The sequence below is a fragment of the Solea solea genome, chromosome 10 (assembly GCF_958295425.1).
Source record: "Solea solea chromosome 10, fSolSol10.1, whole genome shotgun sequence".
NCBI classification, from domain to species: Eukaryota; Metazoa; Chordata; class Actinopteri; order Pleuronectiformes; family Soleidae; genus Solea; species Solea solea.
This window is the reverse complement of record NC_081143.1, coordinates 8617223-8639222: the sequence shown is the minus strand read 5'-3', so window position 1 is coordinate 8639222 and position 22000 is coordinate 8617223. Positions and strand designations below refer to the sequence as shown.

Below are 22000 nucleotides of genomic sequence, written 5' to 3'. Positions count from 1 at the left end.
TTTCCTAGGCCTAACCAGGTGCCTTTTGTGACCAGACCAAAACTACCAGTTACTCCCATGTGACTCCTTGACTCTCATAGCCATGAAATGGTATCATCACCCTCACATCCTCAAAAGGGCCACAAGTGGTTAAAACATTACCACGCTGACATGCACATCTGTTCCTTGTGGAACATAATTGAGAATGCAGTTAAGTCGTGTGGAAGCATCATTTTTAAGAGACAAGGCTGCTTTATGAAGTCAAAGATGGTGCTAAATTAAATTTTGCACTCTTTTATTACAAAGTGGGGAAAGTGTTTATATCACCGTTCATTCTGAATAACACGAGATGCGTTTGAATTCAAATAAGAGTAGAAGTCAATGTCAAAAAGAATTGATGATTCCAGGCTTCATAAATGTTAAATAAATAAATGTTTCAATGATATTGCTCATGATCGTGTAATGAACTGATGGGAACTTCTATATACATATATATATACATATATATATATGATAAGCTCTAAGGGAGGACGCTCTCAGAGGTTATCGAGAGCAGACGTCCTGACATCTCGTCAGATGTTGCCTCGGTTTAACTGGGTGCAGTCTGTAATTTGGTGTTCCTTTCATCTCTTTTCCTGCACAAATGAAAAATGTTCGACAGATCAGTCTCCACCGTGCATGCCTGCTGTTGAAAATGAAGTTAAACCACGGTTCCACTGAAGCCAGACTGGCAGCGAGGGTACTTACATTACTATAACTTGCTCGTATCTTATGTTTGTGTCCTAACAATTAATCAAACCTCTGCCACTGTCATGTTTCCAGTTTGTCAGTGATAAAAAAAAAAAAAAAAAAAAAAAAAGTCTACACCATCTGTTATGTCTGCAAAAGTCCAGAGCTGATGGTAAATTGTGGTCAGTAAAGACTGGCAAAATTAGCTATAATAAATAAGAAATAATATTAGATATTTTTTCAAAAAAAACTCTATCAAACATATGAATTGAGGCATAATAAACACGGTAAGAAATAGTTTTAAAGCTGCATATTTGTTGCACCATGCACTCTTATTAAACTTTCTCTGTCAAGAGAATAAACTGCTCCACAAAAGACGTGAGGACAGGCATGGTCTTTTGAATAAATTGAGTGAAATTATTGTACCATTAGCAAGCAAGTGTTTCCTTGCTTCAATGGAACTCATAATTGACTGCTCAGAGAACTTTCTCCTGACATTTTACCAACTAACCCTGCCACTTTACTGTGTCATCAAACAATGAGGCAAACGTGGATTAATGTCACTGTACCACTTAATGTTCTTTTTTTTCCCCCCTAATGTTTATTTATTTTAGCTGAATGTTAATGTCTACTGATATATTTTAAAACATGATATGAAGTGTGCTATGCTCATGTTTGCATCTTAGACAGGAGCGCAGGGTTGCGCTTATTAAATTTACTTTTATGGAGCTTAGAAATGGACACGTCAACGGACAATTAACAAGTAAATGTTGGCGCAGCACCCCCTGCGACCCTCCTGTGGAGGATAAAGTGGCAGAAATGGATGTTTACTGAGAGTCGTGCACCACGTGTGTGTAAAAGCACCTCCATACAAAGGAAAACACACTTGTGTATGTGGGTGCAGTGAGGGGAATAGTATTCATCTCAGTATTTAGGATATATAAAATACATGAGGATATAGAGTATAAGGGGTATCACTTTTAGGTATAATCTGATTTTGTTTGTCCATCCCTTTCTTGTAATAATATTCACACTTCACTCCTTCTTCCTCCAGTTTTGGGCGACTTTTCCACAGAGGAGCAGAGAAAGACGGTGACTCAGGGCAGAGCAGCCGTCATCAGCCCGCCGCCCCTCGCCTCTTTCCCCCGACCCATAGTCACATGGTTCAAAGACGGACACAAGATTATGCCCAACAACCGAATGTAGGTGTCTCTTTCTCTGTTTATACCACTCACTCTTCTCTCTCTCTCTCTCTCTCTAGCACATTCTTACTTTTATCGTGGGAGTTATGCAGACTCATCGGGGCGAACATACAAAACACAGTCAAGCTGAGATAAAGCTTTCATTTTTCAGCTCTTATCGCTGAGTGTTGTAACAATTATCATGTTCCAGAAGCATAGTTGTTCATTTTAATCCTTGCACGCCAATTATTATGAATAAGCCCAAGATTAGATAACTGACCCTTTTCATTAAGCACCAGTACAATAGGCATAAAGACATTATCAGGACAAGATAAAATGGATTATTCCATTAATCACATCTACAAAGTTATTAAATCACTTTGGGTACACCAGAGATGTTCGTTTATGTAAATTGCTCAGCTGAGGTATGCGGGTCCCTGGATGTGTTATGTTTAGCCGCATTTCACGGCCTTTTGTTTGAGAATGCCTTTCATTTGCACATAATTATTCCTTAGCTCCTGTCAGTGTTGTAATCTTGAGGAATGTACCAACAGTGTATTCATGATTGAATAAATGATGCAGTTATTCAGACAATGTAGGAAAAGGTAGAATCATTTACTATAAAAAATACTTGTAATACTTAAATAATTTGAGGAATCAGTAAAAGTAAGCATTGAGATGCAGACCTGTTACAGACTTGATAGAGTCTAATAAAAGCCCTGGTTTTATTAGACTTTGTTCGCTCTCTGAGATAACTAACTTGCCGTTAAGACCACTAACGGCTCCCCTGTGTGTTATTGGATGAGATTGTCAGTGGCCTTACCGTACACGTAAATGGCCATCCAGCAACTTCGCCTCCATTAATGACAGTCACCACCTCAGAAGTGCTTTTCAGGGAGCTTTGTGGAGTTAAGTTACACGAGCAGCTAGTTTTATTTTATTTTTTGTCTTTGGTTTACATCAACCTTGACTCTCTGCCTTTTTGTCTTGAATGAGTATCGAACGAGACACTCATGTTTTTCTTAATAGGGCTTCATTAAGTGTGTCATAATGACAGTGGACCACAATTTCCTTTGCTGCTCAACACATGCCGGGGTTGGAAGTGTTTACTGTCAGTGTATCGCCACTAAGCTGCATTAACCTCCTTAAACTGTATTTCCCGCAGCTATTCATGAAAACACAAAACGGGGAGTCATTTTTCCTTACGCTAACTGATTGTTTCATGGCAGCAGCGTATTTACATTTTAATATACTCATACTGTAGAATGTGAAGAGAGAAAATTTGAAAAGTGCTTCCCTTGTGACCCTCATCCATTCTTTACTGTATATCACACACTGCAAGGAGAGTAAAACTGCCACTACCAATCACAGTAAAAAATGATAATTATGTCACTGATGTCACAGTAAAATAAATGCTATAAAAAGGAACCAGAAAACTTTTCCTGACAGCAGGAAATGAGGAGCATCCGGGGTGCCCTTTAACTTTGTCTAGTTCATTTTCTAACATTCTCAAAAGGTCCAAGGGCATCTATTATGTCCAAGCACAAATCCTGCCTGTTGACATGCCAAATGCTTAAAAATAATTAGTACAGCCACACTTGGAAGGTTTATAAATGTTTGTAGCTGTTGCAAAAGGTCAGACTTGAAGGCAGGGTGGGAAAAGCCAGCTTTCACTGAGAGGAGTGTGACACCATAATCATTTGAAATCAGAATAATGGTGCACTCTCTTCTTTCTCTGCAAAGTACAGTAGAACGTGTTTGACCAGCTGACAAAAACGTCCACCGTAGTTTTATGATTGACATGTTTTTAGATCTAACAGACTTTGTTTATCCATATTCATTAGGGATGGGGGGCCGTTCACATTCAAAGTGATATGATACTCGTACCTTGAATTTGGTACTGGAACCAAGAGGTACACAAAATATTAATATTGTCATACTTTGGGTCTTGGGTGAGGTAACGCCAGGCAGACTGAAGGTTGTATGCTGGGCTGTTTTTCACGTTGACTGTAAAATCAGTTTGTGTTAATCTAGTAATGGTATAATACAGTACTTACTTACTTACTTAGTAATTTTACCTGCAACTAGTGGTGGCTAAAATTGCTAATGCTCTTAAGTGCTTAGCTTAAGTCACCAAATATTGTGGAAAACACTTTTTTATCTCCAGCAATAACTTATCTAACTAGTGAGTGAATTGCTAAAAATTCCAAATAAGTCAACGATGATTCATCGTCCAGGAGGAGGGTTCACCTCCTCCTGTGCTGGCTGCAGACGTTAGCAGGCGACTTTTCCTTTCAGACTCTTCAGCCGTTATTTATATATATATATATATATATACATATATAAATATATATATATATATTTGGTGTTTCACCAGGTGTCTCTTCTTGTTGGAGGTGTTGTCTTATCCAGCTTTGCACTTTGCAATGAGAGTCTTCTGTCTACTTTGACAAAATAAGGCTTTGTCTGCTTTCAACTTGCCATTGTCTCTTGGCTTTGTGTGCATTTTTAATAAGATACAGCTGTGACATAAGCTTGCTCACTCTTAAGGTGTTTGCACCAGACCCATTAGGGGGGGGGGGGACCAAAGTGTGGATAATTTGGATGCAAATTACAACGCACCCTCCCATGCACATCAAGCACAATGCAAAGAAATTAATAAATTATGAGGAAAAAAAATCACATTACTCTGGCATTACTCTTTCTGCGACCGTAGCAGGCTTCACACACACACACACACAACCATCCCACTGTAGCTCCATCTTTATATTTTATCTATTAAAAAGAACAGCACTTCTGATTGATTACGTTGACTGTACGTCATCGACAACATTCATTCTGATTGTTTAGCTGTGAATTTGTCGGAAAAGGAAGCTCGGGAAACTCTACTACGATCCGAACAGTCGCAATGCTGTGTCAACACCTGTTCGAAAAATATTTAAAATGTGCAAATAATTTGCATTAAAAAAAGTGTCAGGCGTGCGAAGGCCTTTACGCTTTCATGAATCGATTCATGTACAGTAGATGCAGCTTTTAGGTGCTGATATTTAGCAGCATTTGATTTTACGTCACTCTGTATACAGTATGCCATTACTAACGCAATGGTCGGTACAACAAAAAGTACCCAGTATTCATTCAGTACCATAAAATATCTTGTATCTATTGCCCAGAACCAACTTAAATTTAAAGTTCAGCTTTACCACAAAAAGAAAAACCCAGTGTGACTACAATTATAATTATCTTCTCTGGAAGCTCCACAATCAGAGCCAAGAATGAGCCTTACAGATGAGTTGTTACTTAATTATGGCAGAAGATCAAAAATTCTGAAGTTAATAGGGAAAATGTGAAATGAAGATAACGAGTGCTGAGTTGAAGTGTTTGCAGAGTAAGCACCACGGCTGTTTCAGTTGCAGGAGGAGGTTAGCAGAGCTTAAAAAAAAAAAAAAAAAAAAAAAAAAAGCACAGTGAGGAATTGGCTGTCACAGTTTGGCAGGTGCACTCATTTTAGCGTCATTTGACCTAATAATCCCATCACAGCTTGTTTTGTGCTCCTCACCTTCACTAATTTAAGAAAAATATGGTCTCTCAATCAGTCAGACTGTATTCATAGATCACTTGTCATACAATGTGATGTAACTCAAAGTGATTCACGTTATAAAATTAAAACACCCACACTCATCAACACCCAGAACAAATAAAACAGGCCCTTAGGAAACACTATAATAAATCTCAGCATTCTGTAATGAGGAAACACTGGAAATACTAAAAAAAATATTAATTATAGAAGTAGTTGAAATAATATACTTACAACAACAATAATGATAATAACAAAATGATAAACATCCTGGATAAAAAATACACAGCTAATACATGTTAATATTCAATAAATTCATGGTTTCCTATTTATTGCTGTCAGAGTCCCTTTCTAATGAATATCCGGCTGCCTCCAATAAAGTAAGAAATGAACACATTTTTATGAAATACAATGTTAGTGACATTCTGGGACTGCAAAGCCGGGGTTCTGTCTCAGAGAGCGCAGGCCTCACACTTAATGGACGCACTGTTTTATCCAGACCATATACAAATTTTATGCAGAGACAGGGAGACATGTGGCCTCCAGTACCTCATATAAATCACGTGCCGCAACTCCATTAACTCTACGCAGTGTCCGAGACCATCTCTCCCCTCTTTGGGAGGATGAGGGAGAGATGGGTTCAGCAGTCTGTATTTCACATGATACACAAGTCTGACAAACAGCTGGCACAGCTGCACATCAGGCCATTCAATTAATCAGCATTTTTATAGTTCCTGTTCTTGGTAAAAAAAAAAACCAAGTTGATCACTGGCTCAGATTTGGTCTACTTATTAAACTTTAATTAACTGGCTGCCATTTGTGGTGCTACAGTCACAACCTTATGATACTTACTATGTAAGATTTCTGCAGTAAAATATCTTAAAAATGACAAGACTAATGTTATATATCTTAGTGAGTAGTGTACTTACATCAGCTACAACATTGCCAACACTCTCTATAGATAGGTGTATTTATATTTAAGGTAATACAGCATCATCCATCTCTGCGTGGGTTTTCTCCGGGTTCTCCGGCTTCCTCCCATTGACCGTAGGTGTGAGAGTGAATGGTTGTTTGTCTCTGTATGTGGCCCTGCTATGGGCTGGTGATCCGTCCAGGGTGTACCCCGCCTATCACCCTATGTCAGCTTAGATTGGCACAGCACCCCCCGTGACCCTGCTGTGGAGGAGCGGTAGAAAGTGGATGTTGAACCATTTATTCTTCCTGTTTGATCTTTGTTTAGTATGTGAGTTGCGGGGGAAACAAACAATTCTGAAACCCTTTTCATGCCATTGACTAATATGATATTGTTAAATTATATTATGACTGTGGGTTCACTCATACGTTGACATTGGCGGTTTGACTGAGCTGAGATGATCTTTTTTTTTTTTTTTTGGCAAAACTGAAACTAAGAGTTTGTTGAATATCAAAGGCAGTGGCACCTGTATCCATGGCAACAAGATAAAAATGTCAGCAGGTTCTGTCACTTGCAGTGTCTCGTTATGCTAATGTAATAGCATTCTTTGATTGAATAAATGTAATTGAACATTTCTTTTACTTTCTGCTTTTCATGAAAACATGCTTTTACTCTCTGGTATTAATACAATCTAAATTAAAACTTTTGTCTTTGCAGTGTGAGATGAGATATCCTGATTTGCTTGCTCCCCACACACACACACACACACACACACTGCGATGAAGCTTCATGCATAGCTCTTCCTTTGAACCCTAGAATAGACTAATTTGCACCTTTGTCCACAGCTCCTCTCTTGTCTCAAAAAGACTTGTCTTCCTCTCCCGTTGCCCCTCTCACCCTCCTGCTCCATCTCTCACTCCGTCTCGTCTGTCTTTTAAATTATTCTTGATGTGGCTTTGTTCTCTCAGTTGGCTGTCACTCTTACAGTCATTACCATGCTCCAGGATACTCTGTAACACAGAAGCCATAAACTTCTGTTCCTGAATAAACTGTTTAACTGCTGTGGTGGACACACTTACACACACACACACACACACACACACACGGTCTGTCTCTCTCTGGACCAATCTCATTTGTGTCTACCTGGCTCAAACGTCTCTGTGTGCGTTCATGTGTGACAAAGCGAGTGCAGTGAAAATTTGAGCCGCTCCGTGTGTCCATGTGTGTGTGTGTGTGTGTGTGTGTGTGTGTGTGTTTGCGTGCAAGGTTACGCTGGCTGATCCTGCGGTCCAGTGAGATGGGGCCAGATGGTGCCTGGCGGTTGGCTGTCTTCGCGGTGACCGAGCTGATGATGTCGTTTATGAAGTTTATTGATCCGATATGCATCGCTCCCAGAGTCCCCAGCTCCATCTCACTTGTCTGTCTTTTTTCGCTTCCCCCTCGCCACTCTTAATTCATGTCCACGTGCCTGCCCCTAACCCCACTCTGCATATCCAGCAAGCCCCCCCCCACAACCACGCACACATCCTGTCTGTCCATGAACATTCCCAAACTCCCCAGCTCTCAAAATACTGACCAGCAAGAAACTCACAAGCTGTCACTTCTCCCACACTCTGCTCTAATCTAATAGGCTATTAACCCACCACTTTCTCCCCCTCTGTCTCCCTCTCTCTCCCGCTCTGACACACACACACACACACACAGCCACACACCGACCACATGTTTTGGTTCCCCTCATCGTTTCATTTTCACGTGGACTGCGAACCTGTCCGCTTCCTTCTCTGTCATCAAGCAGCCGTCAAAACAACTTTGGAACAGCGCTGCCTTCTCAGCGCCGCTGATGCTAATATATATTTTAGCAGTGACCTGCAGCTGAGGTTGCGAAGAGTGAACTGCTGCTTTTAATTAGCTTTGAGGCCCGTGGCAGATGGACGTGAAATGATTGTGATAGCCAGCAGCTTCACGAGGGCAGCCAGGCTGTGGAGAATTAGAGCTCTCCTCCCTTTTTTCATTGTAGAAGCAGGGGGCCCAGTCTGATCAAATAAAGGCAGTTATCTATGCAGAAGCATGGCCGTGAGGACTGTAAATATTTCAGTTTCTTGTTGCCAGGGAGCCGAGTGATACGCAGAGCGCTGATGTCACAGGTGGTCAGTGTCTGGACTGGGCCTGGTGGGAAATTCTTGTCCTCGTAGACCTGGCCAAAGCAGCCATATGGACGCGGATGTGTCTATGTGCCTCAACAGTCATTCATTTTAATTTGTCAAACACCTCTGTAACAGAGGGAGCGATTTCCTATCACGCACACATCCTGCGGAGGAATGAACAGAAGGAACTTTCTCGCTGGCTGAACTTTGCAAGCAGATGCCGCGTGTGCGCTGGTGTGCTCGCATGCACGTGTGTGTATTAGACAAGCGGCAAGATCGGGAGGGAAAGAAAAGAGTCGAATTTCGATAGAGACCGAAAGGACACGTGCGCTTAGATCTTACGGCCTGATGAAAATACATCTTCCATCCACAATTTACAATCTATAATGACTAATTTTCTCACGGCAGCCAAATGGGAGGATCAAAGTGACTAAAAGGAAGGTAGAGACGTGGAAAAAAAAGAAATAAATTAATTAAAAAAACAGAGGAAAGGGATGAAGCTGATCTGAATGTGCTGAGCCTGGAACATAATCTCTACAGCCACCAGAAGCTTAGATACTGTGTGTGACTTTCCTCTCAATTACATGATGAAGTTACTTTTGGGAGCACATGTAGAAGTTGAAGACATATGGCTGCACTAAGCACAGCCGTGTTTAAAGATTCCCTCTTCTTACTGCAGCCCTGTGTTTCTGTGTCTTTGACAGACTTTCCATTAGTTTCTTTGCCGTCTTGTTTTGATCATCTTCATTTCTGATGTATTCTGATGGAAATCTGAGACACTTGGTTATTTATATCCTTGTTGACATGACATTACCATACATTCAGGTGTTTGTTTATTTCCTCTAAATTGGTGTAGCTCGCTTTGATTCATCTGCATCCAGGAAATCAACTGTACACATACAAACAGAGCTCGCTCATCAGCTGAGGATGTTTCTGGCTGCTCTGCATCTGCTGCAAACAGTGTCTACCTGCTGAGCATAGCTCATCCATCTAATCATTAGTAATGAAAAGATAAGTGACAGTAAGACATATGCGCCGCATTGCTGCTGGCAGACTTTCGCATTTATTGTGGCGTTTCATCTTCTGTTTTTTATCAGTTTAAATAAATTGCGATGTAGCTGGGGTTGAGAAAATGATGTTTACATGGACAAACACATAAGCAGGAAACTCCAAAAGCCCGATCATAACCACGACCAAAATCCTCATCTCGCACACTGTTGAGAGTTAAATCATTGTCATAAGCAAAATCGAATCAAAGTTTCTTCACATAGCAACGCAATCGTATTTCACATAAAGGCCGAGAGGAATCGCTCCCTTGTCATGTAATATGTGGTTCAACAACTAGTTCAATTATTGTAATATTTCTTCATCAGCTACCGAAAAAAAGCATCCTGCAATATAGATGATGAACAGGCCTCAGTTCCTGTCTGACTTGCTTGACAAAAGTGACCATGTAAGTCTTCATTTACTGTGTTATTTCTCTCTCTGTGTGTGTGTGTGTGTGTGTGTGAGAGAGAGAGACGCCTGTTTATTCATGCCATGTATTAGGTACAAAATATTAGATTGCCTTGGAGTCCCAGGTTTAAAATTACACTTGTAATTGACTCAACTGAGGTTTATCATGAGTTATTTTCATAGTTAAAGTTTGTTGAACTGATCTAATTGGAAATATCTGCCGTATATAAACCAAACATCACTATGAATAACAAGGTTTGGTAAAGTTAATTGCCTTTTTTTTGTCTCTAATAGCGCACACAGGTAATAAGATGCACCACCACAGCATTTCTACACTGATTAATTTTTTGGGCTCTAAGAGACATGGTATAAAGCAATAGGAAATCTTTCTTTGACACCTGCCATAACTTTATATTTTCCAATTTGCCTCTCCCCTCCCCTCCCCTCCCCTCTTCTGCTCTCCTCCTCTCCCCCTCCTGCTCTTATTTTTCTCCTCCCCTCTCTCCATCCAGTTCCATAATTGAATTGCTCTGTTGGTCCTCTAATGTGGCAGCAAATAACAGAATGAAAATTCTCCACTGTAGACTCCTTCAGTCCCACTTTTCACTATTTCTCTTTTCATTTCAGTGGACATTTGTCTGTTGCTCTGGCTCTTCTCTGTTTGCTCCTCAGTCTCACCGTCTCTCCTCCTTTATCCTTCATCCTTGTCAGGTCTTAGCGGTGGATTTCCTCAAAAAAACAACGGTAATCCTGGCATTCCTTCACTCTTGACCTTTGCATCACCTTAGGTCTTGAAAGGGAACACTGACACACACACACACACATATATGTATATATATGTATATATATGTATATATATATATATATATATATATATATATATATATATACATATACGTGTGTTTTGTAAAATTTGGAGCAGAGGATTGGGAATTGTGTTGCTTGCTGTTGTTTCCGTGGTTTGTTTTTGGGTTGTTATGATGAGTGTAGTTTAAAGATAATTAACCAGTGGAATTAATTGATACAAGAGTCCGATGGGATTCGCTTCAGTCAGAGACACTTGTGCCAAGGAATTGACTTCCCATATTAAATTGTTATACAATTAGATTTGACAGAAAATAAGCTGCTGTAGAATAATCTATGAAGAAATGAGCAGCATTGTGGTCTTTATTTTTAGATTGCTTAAGCAAATGTGTCATTGATTAATGCGATTTTGAAGTGTTTGTTTTTCCTGTTGCCGAGTGTCATGAAGACTAATGGCTCTTTAAAGAAGCTAAGGGGAATCCAAGGAAAGAATAAAGTCATGTCAGGATTATGCCAGGAAAACGAGTCCACACTTGAAACATCACGCAAATGAGAGTCAAGGCTGCGTCAAATCAACAGCACCAAAACATGGACTGAGCGCGTGGTTAATTATGTCATATCCATAACTTTCTCCCCACAAGAGTGGGTTGTTGTATGGGGAGGAACTGCAGCAACAGGTGATTTGACATGAGCATATTGAGAGTAAGTGTTGGATTAAATTGGCCGAATTGCACATATATATGATTTGATGTTACTTTTAAGCTTGTAGCCAAACAGCTGACGAATGAGCCAGTAAATGTGGTGCATGAATAAAGCAGCTGACGTTAATCAGCTAATGCAAGCACACTTTGGTATTATGTGGAAAGCAAGGCACCATTAGTGATCATGTCAGCCAAGAGGAATCTGGAAAAAAGTACGCAGTACGAGTCGTCCAGCAAAAAAAGGCTGAATTTGGCTCAGCTTCTACAGGAGCGCAGTATGACTTCACAGAGGCAGACATTTGTCGACAACATGGATTCTTACTTAAGCTTACCTTCATCTGCCCAAAGATCGTTGGAGTTGGGCAGAGAGAAAAAATTGGTGACACAGAAGGTTAAAAAATATTATCAACCAGCTTAAATCATGTTTTGTCTTGGGAGTTCATGGTGATGCTTTGCTGTTGCTATCATTTACCTTCTAGGACAGTGTTTCCCAACCCTGGTCCTCTGGGAACACTGCCCTGCATGCCCCAACACACCTGATTCAAATGAATGGGTCGTTGGCAAGCTAATCATTAGGATCAGGTGTGTTGGTGTGTTGGGAAACACTGTTCTAGGAGCCCCAATGGATATTCATAATCCTCTATTCCTTCTGCTATCTAAACTCTCATCGGTGGTCATTTTAATTGATTATGTGCAGATGACAAATGTCAGCTCGGTTTGGTACAGTACGGTACGGTTTGGAATGGTAAAGTCCTCGGTCAGGCTTGCTTTTGGGGTGTACGCTGTGCCCGATGGCCATGTCGGCGAGATACGTAGTGCGATGTTGTACCGACGCACTAACAACGACACATCAGGCAACAATGGAGACATCCGGCAGCTTGTTTTTTTTTCTGCTCTTTGTCTCAACACAACGTCAAGCTTCGTATGAGAATAGACTGCGGGCGTTGAAGAAACACCGGTCACAAGAGAGTGGCGCTTTTCTATCGCCCAATCAGCTGACTGTCGGTTTTTGGATTATTGCTAATGAAAATGATCCGCTTCACTCGGTGGAAACACCACCATATCTATCCATTATTTATTTACTTATTTTAATCTGTAATTAGACTAAAAGAATAATAATAATGTTTATTTTTTTGTAAAATGGTTGTTCAAGTGTTGGACGTTCCCTATGTTTGTTAGTTTGCTTAAATACAACATACAAAAGCATGCATGCATAATGTACTCAGTTAATGAATAGTAATAGTCTGGCCGCATTTGTTATGAATAGTTTAAATAATTGACTTATTGGCTAAGCCGAGACTTATGGTTGGACTTTTTGCAAGTTACGTCTTTGTGTGAAACTTCCCTTCATCCGCGCGCATAAAGGCTGGTTGTTGCTGTAATGTAGCCTGAGGCAACTTGTTCTAACACCCCACTATTATGCAGGGATTTTGCAGTAAATCAGATGACTTGTTTAATTTTTAATGTTATCACTGTACTATGTGGGGGGAGAGACCCGTGTGGTGAAGGGAGACAGGGAACACGGGTTCGGTTTAATTGCATTGCATTTTACGGTAATATTATTCATTGTCAAGGTGGAGTGGGATAGAATTGCATTATGAAGACAGCACTTTAGGGCCTGCTGTCGGACTATGAATATTCATTGCTTATTCTGCCAAAAGCAATTTGTTGTAGCTTTGCTTAAAACTGTTGATGTGTTTCCAAGTCTGAAGGCTATAAGTAGAGCCATGTTATAGCACAAGGTACAAACATTATATTTTTCATAAATTACATTTTCTCTCATTTTGACACAGAGTGGCGTGGACATTTTAGGGTCGAAAGAGAACCATTGTTCCCAGACCTCAGCTCATCGCCAGATATATTTGTTTGTTTGCTGAGATATAAGAATAAGAGATAAGAGCCCCCTCATGTTCCCTTTACTTAACTCAGTCTCAAGTTGTCTGTCTTCTCCAAGTCACACTTCTAAAACAACTAAGTTACAAACAACTTTTTAAAAAAAAACAAAAAAAAACCATCTCACTCTGTGGCTGTGCTTAATGATTCTCCCAAATGACACAGGCTTACTCCGACTCACACAGTTGAGGAAAGGAGACAATCAGCAGGAGAGTGATGTGGAGGAGGAACAGGAGGATGAGGAGGAGGAGGGGTACGAACAGAAAAACTCCTGAAACTGCAGGAGTGCGACAAAGATGATTGCGTTGCAGCACCAAAATGTCTACTTGTTAACGACCACGATTTTATTTCTATTTTTTTCTGATATTGTAATTATCCTGCACAAATTGTTGCTTTTGTTTGTGCAGCAGTAAATTAATAGTTTATGGGAATGTAGCAACAAGCCCCAATAGGCCATTGTTTACTTATACGAAGACCACTGGCCTGGATATTAAAAAGCAATCTTTATCTGGATTTTTTAAAACAAAGTTAATGTAAGTGTACATGGCACACAATATCAAAGAAGTGCCATTGAATTTGTAAAAGCTCACTCATGTAGAGTAGCCGTATGTAGTTAATTATGTGATAGTCACGTCTATGAAGTATCACTTAGACTGTACAACCATCATGACTCAGTCTGAAGTTTTTCAGCCACTCAGCTCCTCAGTGATACTCACATTCAGGGTAGTAGCATTCAGAGTATTTGCTTCATAATACAGAACCATGATATCACATATTATTTTCAAAGAATTACATACTCAACCGATGAAAATCAGTGGGTTTTTAAAGTATAGAACTTTTAGTTTTGTTGTTGCTGAATGTAACCTAGACTAAGTACAGGAAAGAGCCAATATGATACACGGTGTCTGTGTCAGGCCAAAATCAAAGGCATCGAATATCAGAAAAAGCCAAAAAAAAGGAAAAAAAGCTAAATCAAATACCCATAAACATATTTGAACATAGAGAAAATGTTGTAAAGTTGTACAGCACAAAGTTGCAAAGTTTTCAACAACGTTATCGGTCAACAAAAACGTGATATTGAGTCCACAGTAAACAGGCTGTGATCTCATTTTAATGCTTTGAATACACAACCCATAAGATTAACCTTTTCAAGTGAGTAAAAACTCAAAATGCATGTTAGATTGCTTTATATTATGACATCTGCATTCATTTTTTCCCAGAATCATAACAACATTTAACCACACAGTGGCAGAGTCAATGCTCCATCTCACCGAACACGATCACAGGGGAGGGGTCTCACACTCAACCCATATACTCTGGTCACTTAATGTAAATACTGATTAGTCTATTCTATTTGTATAATCTGAATAGTCTACAGTGTACATTCATAGACATGAACATGCATCTTATCTTTTCGACAGAAATAGGAAGTCGGCTTTAAGACGACAATGCTGACTAGAGGTCAACCAATATGGGTTTTTACCAAGGCTGATGTTTTTTAGAAATCAGATACCCAAATATTTAGCTGATTTTCTTTTTTTGCTCTATCTGATAAAATATAACTGTTAAATGATAACAAATAAAACAAAGAAAAATTGCTTAACATCTGTAACCAGCTGTTGAACAACACTAATGTTCTGTCTCTCTAATTTGCATTTTATGTCTGCACTGCAGTGCATTTATATATAGTATTTTCAAGATGAAACAGATCGTCAAAAAACTAAAGAGATATATATATAAATAATCTTTTGGGTTGAAAACAAAAATATTGTCGATTGATTGTTTAATTTCCGACAGCAGCTTTAATATTTTTGTGTAAGTCTGTGGAATCTGCATTTATTGAAGAGGCTGCTTTTTACCTGAACTGACGACGTGATAATAACAAATAGATTTTCCTCTTTCTCCACCTGGGCTTTTCCTGTCTTTCTCTCTCTCTTTTGATTCTCAGCATCTATATCCCACATGTTTGTCATTTCAGGAAACATTTGTCCCCCATTACAGTCTGAACCAACACACTTCCACCTGCCAGCCTGTGTGTGCGTGTGTGTGTGTGTGTGCCTTTGTGAGGATGTCCTCTGTCTAAAGTCGTTAAATATTCTAAAGACTGAGACCTCTTTTAATTATCTACTAATCACACTTTTAATTACCTGCCACATACACATCCATCACTGACCATACTCGGCACACATGTACACAGGCCCTGTGTCTGTCCACTCACACACACTCACACATCTGTCATTGGAAAGAGCTCTTAACCTATCGACAAAGCAGAGGCAGGAGAATGAGCAAGAGAAAGAGAGAGTCAGGGACAACACAGGGCAGTGAGGAGTGACTGATGAACGTTTGGTTTTGACATGCTGTTAGTGGCTGACAGGTCATTACCACAGGAGACGCCATGGAACAAATGATCAACCAAATTAAGTAAGTGCAAATAGAAATGCACTTCTTGAAAGAGATTATTTTTGAACATCTTCCAACATGCAGAAACAGTATATCAGTATATTTCCCAAAGCTGAAAAACCCACAGAACCAAAAAACAACAATGACTGAAGGCTGATGGAGTGCTTAATATCAGGTCTGCAAGACGACATCCATGGAATCAGAAGTGGATCAATAACTGCAGGGTCACACGTTTAGTTTCTCTCAAGACACAATTCAATGCTAAATATCAGCACATCTTTCTCACTGCGCTCTATGTGGAGAAATAAATGCAATCACCCTCTCTCCGTCACATGCTTTCTTATTTCTCACTGCAAGCACAAATTATAGAATTCCTATTTGTCAATTTAATCTCGGCTTACAAGAGAATTACAACATACACATGACTCCCGCTTACACAAGCTCCTTCATTTGTACTGCATCCATAACAACTTTCACGTCACCTGGGCAATTTTTCTGCCTCCAGACTAACCTCCTGTAGCTGGAAAGGGGCGGAGCTTGTGGGGGAGGTAGTGATTATGCCGAGCAGGTGCAGGCACATTTATAGCATGACGCTGCGTGTGCATTTTTGGTTGCTATTGCAAAGCGGACATGAAAAGAAATATATGTTGTGTTATTTGTCCGACTAGAGAATAGAATAGAATCTAACCTTTATTGTCATTTGACATCAGGTATACAACGTCACCATAGGACCTTTGACAACCTATCAGCCTCAGTAGACCCTGACTGCACTAGTGGATGATGGCTGCGCTGCCTCCACCTTCATGTGTAGGCTCAGAACACCTCTCTGCATGGAGGCTGCACAGCCACGGTTGCTACTGGCTACTGCTAAATTATGGGTCGATGGCTGCATTTGCTACTTTTGCTTTGTGTAGACATGTTTTTTTTTTCCCCAATGAACAATAGCTAAAACAACAGTGTCCATGAAAGTCTCCACAAGACTAAATGACATCTGGAGAATCCATGAAAGATCCAGCACATGAGAGCTAGTGCGAGTCATGCCAAGTCCTCAGCATGTTGAGGACTTTGTTGAGCCTGTTGCTGATGCGTTCAATGAACTATGTAAATTTCATCACTTGTGCAGGCACGTAAACAAGCACTTGCTGCTGCTGAAACCTTGTAGTTAGAGATGCACAACTAATTAGTCAGCAGACGTTGCTAAAAGTACTGGTTATCATGTGGAGCAGCCGAATATAAAGACAGCTGCACTTTGATGGTCGTCATGTTGGATGTATACAAAAATGCTGCTACTTCTCTGTCGTCATCACGTCAAACTCGCCTCTAGACCACGAGGGGTTTGGGATTAGTTCCATTTTTTGGGTGATTTCTGAAGGTGGCCAAATCTACATCCTTGCCAGGCGTGTCTGTAGAGAGAAATTAAATCACTGGAAGACTTGGCTGAGTTTACCCTGATTAATCAGCGACAGCTTTTTCATGCTCCAAAGTGTTCGATCGGACTTTAAGAATCCATTATCGGTTGACCTCTCCCTTAAATGTATATCAAATTTAAAAAAGAAGAGTCAGCACCTTGTCTCACCAAATACACATAGATCCTGACCTGCACTGTTCTAAGATTACTGTAAGGAGGTATTCCTGAGTGTCTTTGCACGGATTTTAAGGAAATGTAGACACAACAATCTCTGTCACCCTTTTGTAGAGGGAGCAGGTCAGTGTGAGTGATGTGTTCACAGTGTAGCTGCAGGCTTTGTGCACATGAGAAGATATATGAAAGTCCTCTCTCTGTGTGTGTGTGTGTGTGTGTGTGTGCGTGTGGAGGTATGTTTGTTACAGAATAATGTAGATTGAAATGTTTTTGCCTTTAGGCAGAGCCATTTTTTTGCATTGTATCGACTTCCTGTCACCATTGTGACAAGTGTATCAGTTAAACACTCTTGTTTTACAGGAGATGCTGTAACTGTGTGTGTGTGTGTGTCAAAGCAGAAGCATTGTGCTTGTTTACTCCATGCAAGTGCAACTGACCTTTGGAATCTACAGCATGCGATTTGTCTACATTTAAATTGCAGTATTTTTTCTGCGTTTTAATAGATTAACAGTGATCCTGTGTATAGGAATTTACATACACACTCAGTACAAGTAACCACAACACTGAAAGTGCATAATGTAACAATACAGTGGTGTGTCATGGAATTCATTAATTACCGAATATTTACATTAAATCTAATCCAATGAATTATTACATAATTTCACCATACAATTGGATAATGTAAAACTGACCTTTACATGGAGTAGCATTTGGCTTTCTAATGGAATTCAACATGTTCCATTCAAAGTAGATGTGTGATTAATTAACAGGCTAATACATTTCAGATCATTAAAGATTGATTTTCACTCGTGATTATGCAAATTTCATGCATTTTCCTTGTGTATTTGTAGAAAGCAATTGTATGCATTTTTTTTTAACAACACATTACAAACTCCTGCTACAATACCTTCAGATGTAATACTCACTTCTCTATATCCGGAAGAACAGCAAATCATGACATTGTAGGAGCTGCAAGCTGGAGACTGTCATATGAGTCACAATTAGACCGCTTATTGTCAAGTGTAACTGTTAGTGGCTCTCTGTTCAGCTGGCCTCTTTAGCTGAGCAGCTGGGAGGAACCACGTCTGAGAGAAAGGTGCGTTTCCCCAAGTGAGAAGAAGACGGGGAGAGAGTGTGCGAGATGGAGAGACGGCACGAGAAGTCACTGCCAGTTATGTGGTTAATTGGAAGCAGACATAATTAGTGCTAATTAGGATAATAGCCATTCGTCTAGAGATCCATCCACCTAATGGGACTACAACAGTCACTCAGCTGCACACGCACGCACACACACACACACACGGAGTCTCAGCAAAGGGGTTGTTATCATCCATCCCACCTGGTTGCTAGAAAAACACGGTCTGATCACGTAGAGTTAACGAACGACCTGGTCGTACCCCTGAAAAGCAAATGTTTTCCCATGTGCGCTTACATGAATTAAAAGCCTCTGCGTGCACATGGATGACAAAGAGACAGACGCTCAGTGGAAGGAAGTGACTTGCGGAGCTTTTCCTGCTGAGCAAACAGCAAGTGGAAAAAGAAAAGTCTCCTTCCTCTGTTTACTCAGCATGGAGCCTCATCCCTCTCTCCACTCGTCTCTTCCTGACTCCATGTCACCCTTGCCCTGCTTTGCTTTCCTGCCCTGTTCCCTTGCCTTTCCACTCCTTTCTGGCTGTCCCTCCCTCAGGCCACGCCAGGGGACATTAAACAAACGCTGTCTGTGTAACCCTTCTCTCTCCCTCTCCCTCTCTCTCTCTCTCGCTCTCATATGCACACACACACCAATTACTTCTAGACTGCATGCCCTAGGCTGTGTACGATACTCATCTATGTGGGTGCAGGCCTCCACACTGTGTGTACGCAACTGGCCAACCTGGAAACAGGAAATTCTCCCTTTTTTTTGTGTGCGATTGACCGTTTGAAGTAGCAGTAAAGGTGATGGAGGAAGCAGGCCTGTGATTTAGCCACCGTGTTAATTACAAGTCACCGAGCTGTACAGTGTTCAGGGCAGAAGGTACGGGAATCAGTGAAGGGTCTGTTAAAATCTCTCACAAACACATTAGTGTTCATTACTGCTGTCACCTCCACCAGCTCTCTCTCTCTACCACCCCTCTCTTTTCCTCCCTCTCCTCATTGGTCTCATGTGTAGTCACTTATGCAGGTCGTAACTCTCTGAGACTTAAAATCAACAACATCCTTCAGGCAGAACCGTGACATTAAAGCTAGGGTCTGTACGTTTTGGAAAAGCAGGCGCTGTGACCATCGGCCCGACTGTTAAAGCTCCGTCCCGAAAACATCTGGAAGTTGTTTTGGATATTGCCTCTTCCTCAGTGGTGAAGAGTTCAGGCACAGCACACATCAAATAACATCTCTCAAAGTCAATTATTTCTCACCACATCGATCTATTGAATAATTACCAGCATGTTCAGTGAACTACGCCAGGTCACAGATTCAAAACTGTGCCCCTGGAATCACTGCAGTATAGGATTATAAAATACAATTAAATTTGAGCCACTCAATAAAGTGGTGCGCCTGTTTGCATCTCTTCAGATAAAAAGAGTTTCTTTTATCAGGCTGAGTGGAGCTGCTGCCCTCGCTCAGCGCCAAGTGGAATCCTCAGGTCCCGTTGGAACGCAAATGGTTTTTTATTCATTTTGTCTCCGAGTGAGCAGTGACCAATTACTTTTGAAATAGGGTGAAACATGCCTGTATATTGCTGGAATTAATTCCACCATTTAGCCAAAAGAAATAACAGGATATGATTTTAATAGGGGTGCACCGCATTGCCTTGCCTTTCGCTCTATGTCAGCTGGAATTGGCACCAGCGCCTCCTGTGACCTTTGTGTAGAGGCTACGGCGAGTGAGTGAGTGAGTGAGTGAGTGCATTGTATTTGACTTTTTGTCGATATATCGAGAGTGCTTGGGCCAATAACCGATACCAATATTGATATGTGTTTGTTTTTCCCTGTGCTCAACTGCAGGGTTCATATTTCACCCTTAGAACACACAGCATTTCAGCTGCTTGTCGCCATTACTATGTTACAGTTTATACAGAGGCTATAAGAATGTACAATATAGGGTGTCTTATATACCATTTTATTTGGCTATATAAATACACCTGAGCAAAACTACTCAAAATGTTTAAAATCACATTGAGTTCACTTGACAAATTTTTATGTACAAAAACAAAAGAAAAACATTCTATTTTGTGACTTCTGCACAATTATTGCTACTTAATATCACTACTAAACATGGGATATAAAATGAATCATAATAATCTAATCATAACTCAACAACATAAATGAGATAAAAAAAAAAACACATTTCTAAAGCCTGAATATGTGACCTATAAACACCCCCCCCCCCCTCTTCTGTCGTGAAAGCAGCATGCGAATATAGATTTTCTTTATTATGTAAAATAAATAAATGTTTACCATTACTAAATTATAATAGTTGGAGCGGTCACAAGGTTTGAAGTCAAGATATTAAAGCATATATGGGCCAATATCAATATAATATGCACCTCTAATACATGTGTAATATAATACATGTGTTTCAGAAACAAATTACAGACTCTAGCTTTAACAGAGTATAACTTTAAGATTAAACATGCTCGTGAGGTTCATGGCCAAAACTTTAAAGTCCTCACGTGGACATTTGGTCTGACATTTTAAGGTTCTCATTGAGAAAATCAGTGAATAGAGGGGGTCTGTCTATTTAAACAAACACTATCAGGTTCTTATAAACACAGGAGTGCAGTATATACATTGATGTTGCCAGCAAAATGCATTTGTCCTTACTCTTGGCAGCATGCACGGATATGTTTGGCCTAAAGTCAGCGCTCCGCTGGGACGTCAGTTCATCTGAAACATTGACATAGACTTTCTTGACATCACCACCTGACTGTAAAACAATGATCTGTTGGAACACTTTTCAATTGTTTTTTTTGTTTTTTTTAATTGAAAAGGTTAATAACTCTAAAGGGAAAATGATGTGTGATCAGTTAATCAACTGATTAACAGAATCAGAAAGATCTGACACGTGAGCTACAAGTCTAAACAGTGATTACAGCTATATGATGAAAGATAATATCTGAGCATTTTTACTGTAATACAGTCAGAGGGAACCAATGTTTTTGTTTCAAATCTTACTGCCAAAGCCTACAGTGGATGTTTTTTTAAACCGTGTGTAACCAGTTTAATGACAAATGTTTGGAGACGGCAGACAGTGCTCCCCTGCACACAGCGTGGTCCATAAACACACAGGTTTACAGGCCTGCACTGAGCCTTTACTGGATTGCGAGGAATCATTTAAGCATCAATGACACTTTTGGGTTCGTCACTGAAAATCCCTGAACTCGGGTTCTGAAGTCTCAGAGGACTCTGGGGGCTTTTGTATCAGTATTATATTATTGTATAATTAATGACTACAGTTTCTAAATCAGAGGTAATTAATCCAAGGTTGCAATTAACAATTATTTTCATTATCCAGTAATGAAATTAAAGTCAAAGAAATAATTATTTTGACTTGATTTGAACAACAATTACACATTGTCACAGGTACTTGAATCCTATTGTACCTGCTCTGATTGGCTTTCATAATCACACGTGTGTACAGTATGATTAATATACTTTGAGAGCCTTCA

The 22000-nt window shown here is 40.1% G+C and overlaps 1 protein-coding gene across 2 annotated transcripts in view; it reads left to right on the top strand.

Annotated features, from left to right (window-relative positions):
* LOC131466990 (protein sidekick-1-like) overlaps positions 1–22000 on the top strand; it is a 267384-nt gene that overhangs the window by 106361 nt on the left and 139023 nt on the right. For both annotated transcript variants that reach the window (XM_058640648.1, XM_058640647.1), the window contains exon 4: positions 1763–1910. In XM_058640648.1, coding sequence (XP_058496631.1) covers positions 1763–1910 — 148 coding nt within the window. The remainder of the gene's footprint in view (positions 1–1762; positions 1911–22000) is intronic.